Below are 14003 nucleotides of genomic sequence, written 5' to 3'. Positions count from 1 at the left end.
TAGAAGAGACATTGTATAAAGAATGAAAGCATCAAGCAGAACAAAAATGAAGAAAAGATGATGAGAAAGGATCAGAGAGAAAATCATAGATACCTGGGAGAAATAGACTGGAATGGTCAACTCCAAATTCTATCCTCTTAGAACTAAAAGATTTAAAGAAAAAGAAAAAACAATTCCGCTGAAGTTCCAGACCTGCCCCTACCCCCTCAAAGCCAATTTACATACAACTGGGAGAAAAACAATTTACATTCTCCATCTCAACAGAACATACAGAGTGAGACAGTATTTTTTAAAAACTCAATAAAAATCATTGTGGGCAAGTACTTTATATTTAGCCAAGCTGTCCACGCATCAAGACTAGTAAACATGCAACATTCAGGGAGTCCTGATTCCATCACGAGAAGTCTTTGAAGGAGAAATTCTACCCAATCAAAGATGATTGAGGAAATTTTGTTTATGTGGGAAACTTTAGCATATAAACATGAACACGAGGAACAAGAATCTTTATATTGACTTAAATCCATATCCATTGAAATCAATCATGAGTATAATGGATTATGCTAATGAATGTTAAAAATTCACGAGTCCACAGTGACAGTCACAATAGAAACTTTAATGGTATGAAAGGGGGAGGGAATGTTCTTTTCCACAGCACTGTGCCAACAACTACAAGTATAGAGGAATATGAGATTAGAAAATCTCCAGTGTACAAACAGGAATATGATGACTGACACACAGCAGGACTCATTAATGGATGGTAAAAATTTTAGAGAAAGATCTTTAGAGAAGAGGATATTCAAACATTCTCAAACCACTACTCATCAAATTACTAATGATAGAAGAGAAAAATGTGTCTTTACAATGAACTGATCTCGTAGGCCCTCCAGAACAAAGTGACCAATGCTAGTCTCACAGTAACGGTGGTGGATAAACTAGACATCCTTGGTCTCCAGGGGGCTGCGCTAGGACACTCACAGCAGAAACTAACTGTATAGTGTTCTTGGCAGAAGGGTGAGTCTGAATTTAATCATGAGGAAATGGTCAGACAACTTCAGAATGTAGACCACTGAGCCGGACAACTGACCTGTCCCCTGCAAACAAGGCCACGTCACCACCACCACAGACAACCACAAAAAGGTGAGGAGATATTTTTGGTCCAAAAGGACTAAAGAAATATAATTACATAATCTTTTCAGTCCTTAGAAACCCAAAATATCTCTTCTCCTCTTGGTCATTGTCTTTGTGGTGGCACTGACTGTTGGAAGAAAGGCCAGTTGTCTTGTTCAATGGTCTACATTCTGCAGTTGTCTGATGACCTCATGATGAAATTCAGCCTGCACATTCTCAACAAGAACACTGCATGGTTACTGCTGCCTGCTGGTGGCAAAGAACGTCCGGTTCGACATGTTGTCTTTTCCCACTTGCTCCTGATTCTGGTTTCGTAGGGGATGGGAATTGAGAGGAGCGAGGGTTAAGGTCTCTCAGAACCGTGTGTGCATCTAGGCATTGGGCTCCTTCGCGATGTACCACAACTGGAGGCTGAGGGGCTGGGATTGCTCCCATCGAAGCAGGCTTTTGGAGTAAACATCCTGGAGAGTGGTTTGTGGTTGTGATGTGGATTCTCAGCAAAGGATCCCTCTGGTCTTTAACTTGTTTTGCTGTTTTAGGTTTGTTTTGTCAAGTGGAAAAGTGACTTTATAATGGGGTTTCTTCTTTTCTTAGTTTCAGAAGTACTTGGTATCTGAGAGAGAGAGAAAAGAAATCCAGTGTGAGTCTTTGTCAGGTCCTGCTGAGAGCTGAGCCTAAAGGGCTGACTACATGGTGACAGAGGCCAGGAGCAAGCTGAGCTCCTACTGGGAAGAGGAGCTGAAGGGGGAGCCGCAGGCTGGCTGAAGGGGAAAGTGAGATCCAAAGTTAGAAGAAGAACCTCCCTAAACTTCCATCCAGTCCATGGTGCAGGATCCAGGGACCCCTGTCCTCGCCCACCAGGAGCTGATGACGTCTGAGCTCAGAGCTGCTGCAGAGCCTTAGCCAGATCCCCACCACCCTGTCCTCAGCAGCCACTTCACTCCTGAATCCCCTTCGTCTGGAGCAAGGGGATGGTTGTCTCACACCTCCCAGGGAGGGATGTGCTCGGCATCCATCACACACATACAGAAACAGACTGCTGTTAGAAGGAGAGGACCCTTGGCAGAGAGGCACGCCCTCTTTCTCTCTCTGTCCCAGTACTCTGAGGAGGAAGGGCAGGCGATGGGAAGAGGTCCGGAATGTGAGAGCCTACAAGGGACCTCAGAATATATCCAAATCCAGTTCCACCTTTTATAGATGAGGAGTTGGGGTGCCAAGGGGTTAAGGCCTAAGTAAAGCCACGTGATCTGTTATCGACAACCCTGGGGCTAGAAACCAGGCCTTTCCCTTTGTGTACATTTCGGGGAAGGTGAGAGGAAAGGCTCCAGTCCGGAGGTGTCGACAGGAAGTAGATACTGTTGGGTCACCTTGGCTGGGCAAGAGTAAGGCTTTACAGAGAAATATTCTCCAGAGGGACTGAGGAAGAACCCCACAAGGGGAAACTCACAATGGAATTAGCAAAAGACAGCAGGGAGTACAACCATGGTCCCACCCATTTTCCTTCATTCCTGTGTTGATTCCACACCAGGATACACCTTAGGGCATTGCTAGGAATATTCTCAACATCTAGACCAGAAAGTCTCTGAAGGGGATGCATAAGGCAACTGGTTTGACTAGATTGTCTCCCATCCTCCCTTTGATTCTCCCAAAGCACTCCCTCGGGAAAGATTCCTTTTTAGGATTTATGCCAGTTTAAAGAATGACATAAAGAAGCATAAACCTACACTCTTTTTCCTAATGTTCAGTTTATTTACTATTACATTCTCTTTAGGGGAATGAACATAATTGTTCTCTTTGGGGATTTTACTTAATGAGGAAAATTGATCAAAACTAAAATTTTCCAACTGTAGTCCCATTAGACTTGAAAAAAATTTGATGGAATGTGAACTTCAAGTTTTACGATAAAAATCTTAAAGAAAGGGATGGTGTGGTGGCGTAGTGGTTAACTTCGCAGGCTCTGCTTAGGTGGCCCGGGTTCCGTGGGTTCATATCCTGGGTGTAGACCTACACACTACTCATCAAGCTATGCTGTGACGGTGTCCCACTGACAAAATAGAGGAAGACTGGCACACATGTTAGCTCAGAGAAATCTTCCTCAAGCAAAAAGAGAAAGATTGGCAACAGATGTTAGTTCGGGGCCAATCTTCCTCACCACACACCCACACAAAACCCCCACAAAACTCCAAAATTAAGGAAAATTCTAAATTCTGCTTATTTATAATGGGGAGGTATTTTTTTCTGTAAACTGAATTTTAATATAATGTTTATTTCTTATTTTATCTTATATTCAAAAAAGTTTCAGAAACTCTCCTCCAAGTAGAGAGGTTATAAGTCTAATCCATTTATCTACCTCTTTTTCTTCTCGATTTTTTGGTATGTTATACAGATAGTACCATTGAGAGAGGAATACAAATTCCATCAATGATGGATATTCAGTCATTACAATGAAGTGGTGAAATGTTTGGGATATTTATATGCTGAACCTGAGATCGTAGGAGACAAATGCTTCTTCTCATCTCTAGCGGCATATGAGAATCACTTGGGAGCTTTATAACAATACTGAAGCCCCAACCCCACCCCAGACCATTTAAATGAGAATCTTGAAGTATGAAGTCAAGGCATTCATTTTAAATAAAATTTCACTAGGTGTTTATTACATGGCAGTACTAACGCCAGCTCCAAGGAGGCCCTGAGGTGGGGACACGCATTCCCTGGAGGTCCCATGCAGACCAGCCTGGGCCTGCACACCTGGGGCTGAGAAGAAACCTGACTCCAGGCCAGTCCAGCACTCCCACCTGTGACCCAGGTTCCCATTTAGCTTTTTTAATTAGGGCTCTTTCTCCTCAGTTTTAACACTTCTTATTCACATGGAGAAGTCCAGGGTTAAGGGTTGTCCTAGGTCGGGTTCCCTAAAAGACCCAGGAGGAGGATCCATGTGCAAGTGGTCCATTAGGACTATGCTCCCAGAAGAAAGAGGCAGTGGAGTGGGGGAAGCAGGGAAGGGAAGGCAAAGAAGCCAAGAAACTGTCTGATTTCAGATGAAGTACGATGTGTTCAGAGGCTAAAAGATGCTCTTGTGATGAGGACCACCATGGGGCCGGGCTTCCCCTTGGCTAAGAGGAAAGGTGAGAGGGAGTATCAGGACAGCGGCAGTGGAAACACAGCAGAGGTCAGAGTGCAAACAGGAGACGGAGAAGGAAGGGCCTGGCACAGTGGCAGCCCCCATGAAGGACAGAGGTGAGACCAGACAGAGGTAGCACCAGCTGTTGAACTGAACAAACAAGGGAGAGAAAAAAGAGCGGGAGACTGAGCTATAAGCTTAGACAGAGAGCACTGAGGAATTAGTGCCTCTGAGAGCCCCAGATGGGATCACCTCTGGACTCTAAGCTTGAAGGCCAGGGAATCTGCATGGTAGTCTCCACTTGCTGAGCCACAGTTTTCTTTCGAGAATCCTCTGTTGAATGGCAATTGAAGCATTAATGTGGCCAACGACTTGACACCCCTGCTTGCTGGCATCCGAACACTCAAGAGCATCACCCTTCAGCGTGGGAGGGGTCTTCATCCTGAGGGATGCATCCAAACCCAGCTCTGAAAAGAAAACCACAGCCAACAGGATCCACAGTTTTTCATAGTCTTACTGTGACTTACTTCCCACCCAAGAGGGACATCGAATAAGGAAAGTGGCTCGAACAACAACGGCCATCTGAAAATCCGTGGGGGTGAGGTGAAGCCAATGCAGACACTTTGATATTTTCTTTTTTGTCGATCTTTCTTACAGTACTCAGTGATGATGAGATTATCAGGAGGCAAACACACTCCCAATTGCCAAGAAATATCAAGAAAAATAGTATTGATAAAGACAGTGTCTCAGTAGAGAAGACAAAGGCAAGGAAATCACATGGACAGAGGTTGTTGTATTGGGAGGGAAGAGACTGTAGAGATCAGGCAAAACCACAGTGGACGGGAAAACTTAGGAGAGAAAAAAACAGAACGGCAGAAGGTGAAAGCAGGGGAGTTTACAAAACTTGCACATACATGTATTTCACGTATGTACCTATATATAATGTACACACAAAATACACATAATGTATGACAAACGTATAAATACATATATGTATATGTATCCATTTATCTAATTGAACAAATGAATATAAAGGGACTTAGAGACGTTAAATATAACATTCTAATCACTATTCTGGTCAGTTGAAATTGGAAAAAATTTAGAAATACGAGAAGGAGAAAAGCTGTGGTGAGAAACAGATGACCCGTGGAACACCAGGAGGAGGCGGGTGAGGATAACACAAAGAGCATTAACGGTATCTCCAGAGAAGGATCGCTTGCGTTCCCCCAAATTCCTCTGTGGAAACCAGATCCCCAGTGTGATGGTGTTTGGAGGTGGAGCCTTTGGGCGGCAGGCTCCTCATGAATGGGATTAGTGCCCTCATAAATGAGACCCCAAGAGCTCCCTTATCCCTTCCAGCACGTGAGGACGGAGCGAGAAGACAGCCTCTGTGAACCAGGAACGGGGCTCTCACCAAACATCAAGTGTGCCAGTGCCGTGATTTTGGATGTGTCAGCCTCCAGAACTGTGAGAAATAAATTTCTGTTGTGTTAAGTCACCGAGTTAATGGTGTTTTTGTGATAGCAGCCTGAACGGACTAAGAAACTATCCTTGGCCAAAAAAACCTGGCGTGGAGCCTAGTTTCCTGCTCAGGCCCCTGTGGAAAGTGAGCAGGAAAGACAGCGACTGAGCCAGTGAGGCTGAGTCTTGGCTGGGATTGGGGAAGCCAAGGAGAAGGAAAAGAGAGGCTAGAGGGTGAGAAGACAACTAAATGGCCCAATATCTGATGGCACTTGTCAGGGCTACGCCTCCCCTGACCCTCACTGAGACTTTCTCTAGAACCTGTCCATGAGCAACAGGACACTCCTTGTTGCCCCACCTCCACTTGAGAACATGGGTCTCTCCTCCTTCCTCAGATGACACCATCACCTGAAGGATGAGCACCAGGCAGCTCCAGGGCCCAGGAGGAGATGCTGAGAGCGGTGGAGGGTGAGGAGGAACAAGACCCAGAGGAAATTGATGTCAGGGTTTGGAAGCTCAGTTTTAAGCAAACCTCAGCATCAGTGGATCCTGATGAGAAGAAAACTGAGGACATGGTCTTGGAGATGAGTAGAGATGATGAATTAAATGGAGTACCATAAAAGAGACGATTTGTGCACTTTACGGATGAAGGTGGCCCTTCATTTTAAAAACAGGAAAAAAACTGAAGAATAAGCAGGAGACTGAGCTATGCACCAGTGTTTCCTTTGGGACTGAACGTGCCGAATACAGTGTTACTGAGGGCACCTAATGGGGGAGAAATTGGCCTGATGATGGATCGTGAAAGGAGAGGGGGAAATGGGCAAACGTGCCTTTCTGAGAGCAAGGGGAGATGGGGTCCAGAGAGAGGGGAGACCATCAAGACTGCTCTTTGTCAGACGGAACAATGCACGTGGAATCATTTTGCAAGTGTTAAAGCACCAGGAAGATATGGGGTTAGATATGTATACTCATAGTTGTTATCAAGCAATTTTTATTGAATCAGACACTGTGGAAATTATGTCCTTAATACTCCCAAGAAACATGGAATGCAGACATAATTCTCAGGGGTTTCAGATGAGGGAATTGAGATGTAAATTCCTAAGAGGGTAAACAACCTGGCCAAGGTGAACAGCCAGTAAGATGCAAACCCGGGACCTGGGGCAGGGCTCATCCTAAAGCCCAGGCTCTCACCACCTCGCTCTATCAGAGCATCATGGGTTTCAACCTGACCTGAAGTGAGCACAGGAGAGGCCCCATTGCCGCCTCCCCACAGCCCTGTGATGCCCAACACATGGACTAGAGCTCCCTATTTCTCTTTTCTTCCTCACCTTGGAAGAGTGGCACTTCTAGAAGCAGTGTTGGCTGCAAAGCTCTAGATGGTGGAGGAAAGGCCAAGCAGGGCTTTGCCATCCCCGCAATGAAACTGGTCCAGGTCCAGCTGCAGATAATTTCTCACCTGCTGCTTGGCTCCAGCTGTGCTTGTGAAGTTTGCATCTCTAACCTTTGGAAACTCAAGTTTCCCCTCAGAGGCACCTGCTGACAAGCCTCCCAGGGAGGAGCTGAAACAAGAAGTGGTTTCAGTAGGACCAATCCGAGTTTCCCTTTGCTAAGCTCTCCCAGACCACTCATTTCAGAAGCCCCTGCTTGTCAGTGAGACCACCCAGTGACCCAGGAAACAAACGCAGACTTCATGTATATGAAGGAGATGTCGCCATGATGTGTGTGCCCGGGGAGGCTGAGATGGCAGGTGCCCAGACTACAGTGTCCCTGAAGTGGCCAATCACCCACTGGAGTCCAGAGGGCTTTGCATGGGCAGACGAGGTCATGCCTATTACTCTGTTACTAGTAACCTTAGTCCAGGAGCCTACAGAGACCGTTCTAGAGAGGGCTCAAGAGATGGGAGAGAAAGGGCTGCTGATGTCTACCCAGAAGAATATAAGAAGAGGAGAAGAAGTATGGTCCCAAGGCTTCAGATTCCAGTAGAAAGGGAGTTGGGAAACTGTAGACCAAGGACCAAGTTATGGAATATTTGCAAAGTTTTGGAGCCTTTTGACCTTCCCTGTCTGTAACATTTTACTGCCCCTCTATCACCCACACTTATATATTCTATTGCCACATGGAGGGATGTACTAGCAGCTGTAAGTAATGTGGTAGGGGTCTGAGTCCCTTATTGGAAACTTAGGGGCCAGGACTGCTACAGAATCAGACTTTGTATGGTTCTTCTGGGACGTAATATGGTACACAATCCTTATATGACACACTCCTCCTTGGGGTCTGGGCAGCAGTCCCTAATCAAACATGTTTATATTTCTTCTGTGAAATAAAAACATATTCTCAGAAAGAGGGCTAACCAAAGACCTCAAATAGCCTCAGACCAGTCCAGGTCAGGCTAAGGCAGGGTCATGACCCCCTGGGCCTACTCCACACCACTGTGCATTCCCCTATCTTCTCCTCTCTACACATCCTCATTGCCGCCAAAGTTGAACTGTTTCTTAAAAATATCACTTGGGATGGTGTTGCCATGTAGATCCTGACAACATACTCTATGAGACTCATCATCATTGATGTCTGGATTCATCAATCTCCTTCTGCTTCTCTGATCCTGTCATCTCCACACGATCAAACGTCTCAACAATCTAATCACCCAGAAGTCCTGTTCTCATCACGTTCCAACTCTACTCTGGCAAACTCCTTCCCCGCCTTTGTAGTCCTTCAGTCTTCTGGCCTCATGTTCTGCTTTGCTCACAAATTAGGCGAGGGTCCTATCAGACACACTGGTTGTTGACATTTACATGATAGTAGAACACTGAGACGTGACTCATGCTTGAAGCTCTAACCCACACATGGAAGAAGTCACTGGGCCTGCACATAGGATGAAAACCATGGCCATTCATGGAGGAGGGGAAACCAGAGCCAGAGCTTTGGCTTCACTGAAACTAATGGGCTCAGGCAGGATGTGGCGTCAAGGATCTCATTTTTAAATCTTCAGAGGGAGGTAGTCACTCCAGAGGAAGTGGAGAATCATCTTTGAACCCGAAATCATGAGAACAGACCTCCAGAATAATTGAGCAAAACTGTTGGCACATGTGGATGGCCAGAGAAGAGTGGGAGACATTGCTTAGGAAGAGCAATTAGCAAGAACACTGCTGGAGATGAGATGCGTCATCTTAAAGAAAGAGGTCTGACAAATACCTACTGTGCCCCTGCTGTAGTGGTGGCTGTGAGGTGGTTATGATCCCTTCTCTCTCCCACCTGGGGAACAATGGCTTGCAGATGCCACTGAGGGACAGGCTGAGAGGGACATAGCTAGGGACTAGGGTGACAGCACAGCTCCCAGGCCCTCCTGAAATCTGTACTTAAAACTCTGTCCAAGAGCCTGCAGAAATGATATCTCTCTACCTGGCCAGCTGTGGTGAGCACAAAAAATATGGAGGCTAACTGGGAGACCACTTGGATTTATCTGCTTTATAATGGGAGTACTCACTGGCTGCCTCCAGAGCCAAGCTGACTTGAGGCTCATCACATGGAAAGGCAGTGCTTCTGAGGGGCTCCCCGGAGGCAGACAGATCACAAGGACTGGAAGGAGTCAAACTGTGTTCACTGATGGATCTTGAAGGATTTCATTCACATTCACCTCCTGCAGCTCCCTCTCCAGACTGGGGAGAGAGGGAAGAGAAAAGAAGAAATCAAGAGGGATTAGACACCACAGTATCCCAGCTGGTTCTGATTGAAGGGTAGGGTCCAAGGGACTGGGGCAAAGCCTGGCTGTCCTGGAACAGGAGAGAGGGAGAGAGAAAAAAAGAGAGTGAGCAGAACGTGCTCAGTGCACTGGACAGACAGTGAGGTGATGATGGGGCCTGCACTCTCCCTGTAAGGCAGACTCATCGCACTTGGAGAACCAATACAATGGCTTCCAGTTTGTGAATACACTGTGTTGAATTTACATATGGCAGCCCAGTGAATGCAGGCTCCAGAGGCATTGTGGACTCCCAGAGATCTTGTGCCTTCTAGGCCATTTTCTGTCAAGATTGTGACTTGCTATGGTTTTTTTTCTTATTATTTTTGTCTAGTCCCTTTTTTGGCTATGCTATACCTATCAAGGACCTAAGGCCAACAGTTGGGAAAGCAGACATGCACCTCATCCTTGTTTTAGCCTTCCAAGAGAGAACAAGGGATTTCTTTAAGGGCAGGAAATCCCTGAGACTGCTTAGTTCCCCTTGTCAGACTGAGGCCACAAGTACCACGAAGACAACAGACAACCTCGTTCAAAGGGCTTTGCCATCCTTGCTTGAGTGACTGAAGTCACACAAGGGGCAGTGTTGGTTCCCCCTTGCATGTGAAACCTGGGGCTATTTGGCCCTCAGGGTCTCTCTTTCAGGTACTCTCCCCACACTTTACCCTTGCTTATTAGCCCTCCTCATTCACTGTTACCTGGGGGTCAGTGATTCTTGTTCTTCCTCATCTTCATCGTCTTCCAGATTTTCTGCAAACAAAATTCAGAAATGTCCAGACGGAGATGAAATAGTGCCCCTTCACCCGTTACAGACACAAAGGCCTGCCTGGGCATGGACAGCAATGACCTGTGTATGAGGTCAGGACACACTGAGAGAATTGTGCTGACAGCCCCATGTTTGACTTTGAAGGAATGGCCTGGGAGGGTGTACTGACCCATCAGGCAAAATGTCCTTGATCTGCTGGACCCCCATCATGGCATGCTCTGAGTTTCACTGGGAAAAGATCAAATATCTTTTGTCTCCAGATCAGCGGGTACTTTTCCAGTTTCCCTCTGGAATTCTCTAGTTCTATCCTCACTCCTTCCACAAAGCTGGTTCCCAGTCTCAGTAACTCTATGTCCACTCAGAACTCCCACATAGACCCTACTCCTTTCTCTAAAAGGAGGATAAAAAACCCCATGACTCACCCCTCCATACATCCCGGGACTTCACAGGGTCCTCCAAATTGTCTTTTACAATGTAAGAGGGGAAAATTTTCTTTGTGGAAAGTGTTCTATTACAAATCAACCTATCTGCCCCCAGATGTTACGATTTTAACTAAATAAACCCCAAATGGTTAGGGGTATGATACTTTTCTGAAGTACATTTGTGAGTATTCCCTCCTTTAATAGTTACAGATACCATGCAAGACATCTTTTGACCCATTTTACAGATGAGGAAACAGGAATCCAGGAAGGAGAAATCAATCACTCGCCTGTAGTTATAAAAGCTAGAGCTCAGGCAAGAGCCTGAGGAGCTCACGCTCAGTCCAGGACTCTTTCACTCTAACAAGCTGCCTCCTGTCACGTCCTCCTTTCTGCAGTGTGACAACAGGTGGAGGCTGCCTCCTGCCTCAAAGGGCACGATCCCTCAGGGAGGAAGCAGACTCTTGGAGCACTATGACGTCCCCCTGTGCATTTCTCCCCTCTCCTCCCACCCAGCCAGTCGTGGTCCTGTCACGGCTCCAAGTGCGATGCGGACACCAGGACAGCTGGCAAAAGCATTACGAGGGGAGATGCGGAGGCTCTTGTGAGCCAGGGGCCTTGGAGGGGCTCAGTGCAATCAGGGCCTGTGGGGCCCCCTTACCTGGGCTAAGCTTGCAGACAAGGTGCTCTGCCAGCCTGCGTCCCTCAGCCAGTTGTTCTCGGAAGCCCTGTCCCCAGTCGCTGCCAAGGTCACTGTGGATGAGGAGGTCCCTGAGGTGCTGATGGAGGAGGACAGAGACCTCTCTTCCTTCCCGTGATGTCTGGCGTATCTGGGTCAGCTTTCCTGCATGATCATGAATTAGGAAATGGTATTTCCTAAGGCGGGAGAGAAGAGAAATCCTCAGAATGGAAATGGGGTAATGAGAGATGATAAGGAGTTTGAGAGAGATTTCTGTGAGAATATCCCCAAAAGGCCTTCCAAGTAGAAATCTGCTCATTTTTGGTGGACCACATTTTTTCTTCTTTCCTTTTGCATTTTACACACAGTGACCCAGTAAAAACATGCTCCTGAGACACTGGAGACTCTAAGAGATCTTGTAACTTCTAGGCCTCCTCCTCTAAAGGTTGAGACAAAATATGAGTTTTTATTTTGCCTGGTTACTTTCCTTGTCATGAAACACCTGCCAACAAGCTCAGGCCCACATGCAGAGAGCAGGTATGGATCTTACTCTGGGTTTTGACCCTCTGGAGGAGAAGAAGGCATCTCTGAAGGGGCAGGACGTATCTAGGACTGGTTACCTCACTGTGAGTGAGACAGACTCCACATGCTACAAAGAACATGGATGATCCAGACTGGGGGAGTGGAGGAGACCAGCACAATCAGCCAGTTTTGTGCCTCCTTGCATCAGGAAAGTAGCTACTTTTGACCTCTGCGTCTGTTCTTTCCAGAACCCTCTCTGCATTTGACTTGTACATTACTCTCCTCTGATCCTTCATTGTTACCTGGGAGTCAGTGATCCCAGTTGTTCTTCAGCCTCATCTTCATGGTTTTCTGCAAAGAAATTGAGAAAAGTCCATTTAGACATTAGCTAGTTCCACTTCACCCATTACAAATGCAGGTGCCTCTCTGGGCATGGAGACACGAATTATCTCTACATGAGTTCAGAAAGGTGTCATGTTTTGTCTGTAAAGAAATGGGCTGCAGTGGTATTCTGATCGATCAGGCAAAGTGGCCCTGATCTGATGGATCCCAGAATGGCATGCTCTGGGTTGAATTGGGCAAGGAGTTAAAAATTGATTTTGTTACCCAGATCAAGAGATGCTTCTCCAGCTTTCCTAGGGGCTCCTCCCACTCTCTCCTCCCTCCTGCCACAAGGCTGGTTCCCAAGCTCAGTGACTCTGTGTCTCATCATGCCTTTCACAGAGAACCTCCTCCTTTCTCTCAGGAGAGGAAAAACAATTCTGTCCCACGAGTCTCACATGACTTGGTCCTTTGTGGGGACTTCCACATCTGCGTCTACTGTTCACCAGGAAAATTCTCTCCATGTTAAGTGCTAAGTATTCTAGAGTAAACCCACATCCCACTACCAGATCTACCATACCCAGGACTGAAATCAACCCCAGTGAGTGACTCTAGCATTGTGAAAGTACACTCATAGACATTCCCTATTGGAATGCTACAGCTACCACGCAACACATGTGTTAATCACATTAGAGATGAAGAAACTGAAATCCAGGAAGGATACATCCATCCCTCGCCCACTGCTAGGAAAGACAGAACTCAGCCTGGGAATGTCCACGCTTAGCTCAGGGCCCTTTTCACTCTAACTAGCCACCTCCTGTCACGTCCGCGTTTCTGTGCTCTAATACTGGGTGGAGGCTGCCCCCTGTCCCAAGGGCCATGGCCCATCATGGAGGAAGCAGGCACGTGGAGCACTATGACCTCCACCCTGTACATTTCTCCTCTCTGTCCTCCCACCCAGCCGCTCCTGGTCCTGTCATGACCCCAAGTGTGATGTGGAAACCAGGACAGATGGCAAAAACATTATGAGGGGAGAAGTGGAGGCTCTTGTGAGCCAGGGACCTTGGAGGGCTCAGCACAATCAGGGCCTGTGGCCGCCTTACCTGGGCTGAGCTTGCTGACAAGGGCCTGGGACTGCCTGCATCCTTCAGCCAATTGCTCTTGGAAGACCTGCCCCTGGAGGTTGTTAAGGTCACTGCGGGCGAGGAGGTCCTTGAGGTTCTGATTAAGCAGGATGGATAGCTCTCTTCCTTCCCGTGTCTTTAGGTGTAACTGGGTCAGCTCTCGTGCCTGAACTCAAATTAGAAAATCAAACTCCCTGTGGTGGGTTAGAAGGGAAAATTTATAATTGGAATTGAATCAAAGGTTCCTAGGACCTCCACAGAGGTTTCTATGAGAACATCCACCATTTGCCTTCAAAACAGAATTTTGGGACATGTTTGGTAAATGCATAAATATTTTTGAAAGTTACATCAGTGGCCAGGCAATACCAGCTCCTGAGGGATTGCAGACTCCAGCGTTCTTGTACCTTCTAGGCCACCTTCTCTCAATATTTGACATAATGCGATTTTTTTGGGGTCTAGTTACCTTCCTTGCTGTGAAATACCTGCCAACGACCTAAGATGAACTCTGCAGAAAGCAGATACGAATCTCACCCTGCCTTTTAACCAACCATCCATGAGAGGACACGTGGTGTCTGTGAGTACAGGAAATCCATGAGAGTAGTTAGTTTACCTTGGTTCAGACTAACTCCACAACTACCAGAAAGAGACTGCACAACCCCCTTAAGAGGGCTATGTCGTTGTTGGTTGAGAGAATGACAGGAGTGCAATCTGCAGGTTTGGGTGACCATC

At 46.8% G+C, this 14003-nt stretch overlaps 1 protein-coding gene across 1 annotated transcript; it reads right to left on the bottom strand.

Annotated features, from left to right (window-relative positions):
- Positions 1-592: 592 nt before the first annotated feature.
- Positions 593-13710, bottom strand: LOC100066990 (putative neuroblastoma breakpoint family member 5). Its single transcript, XM_070267589.1, has 8 exons — positions 13641-13710; positions 13254-13445; positions 12132-12180; positions 11290-11504; positions 10142-10193; positions 9195-9366; positions 4502-4716; positions 593-1741 (listed from the first exon to the last, which is right to left on the bottom strand). Exons 1-6 carry the CDS (start codon positions 13708-13710, stop codon positions 9297-9299), a joined length of 648 nt encoding a protein of 215 aa, XP_070123690.1. The 3' UTR covers positions 593-1741; positions 4502-4716; positions 9195-9296.
- Positions 13711-14003: the final 293 nt, after the last annotated feature.

Source organism: Equus caballus, chromosome 5, assembly GCF_041296265.1.
Source record: "Equus caballus isolate H_3958 breed thoroughbred chromosome 5, TB-T2T, whole genome shotgun sequence".
Taxonomy (NCBI): domain Eukaryota; kingdom Metazoa; phylum Chordata; class Mammalia; order Perissodactyla; family Equidae; genus Equus; species Equus caballus.
The sequence above is the reverse complement of the archived record's forward strand: the minus strand, read 5'-3'. Positions and strand labels throughout refer to the sequence as shown.

Coding starts and splice junctions, on each gene's coding strand:
- LOC100066990 (XM_070267589.1), bottom strand. CDS start 13,710: ATGTCAAATATTGAGAGAAGGTGGCCTAGAAGGTACAAGAACGCTGGA. Junction 13,446..13,640: donor CTGCAATCCCTCAGGAGCTG/GTATTGCCTGGC, acceptor TTCTAATTTGAG/TTCAGGCACGAGAGCTGACC. Junction 12,181..13,253: donor TGTCAGCAAGCTCAGCCCAG/GTAAGGCGGCCA, acceptor ATTTCTTTGCAG/AAAACCATGAAGATGAGGCT.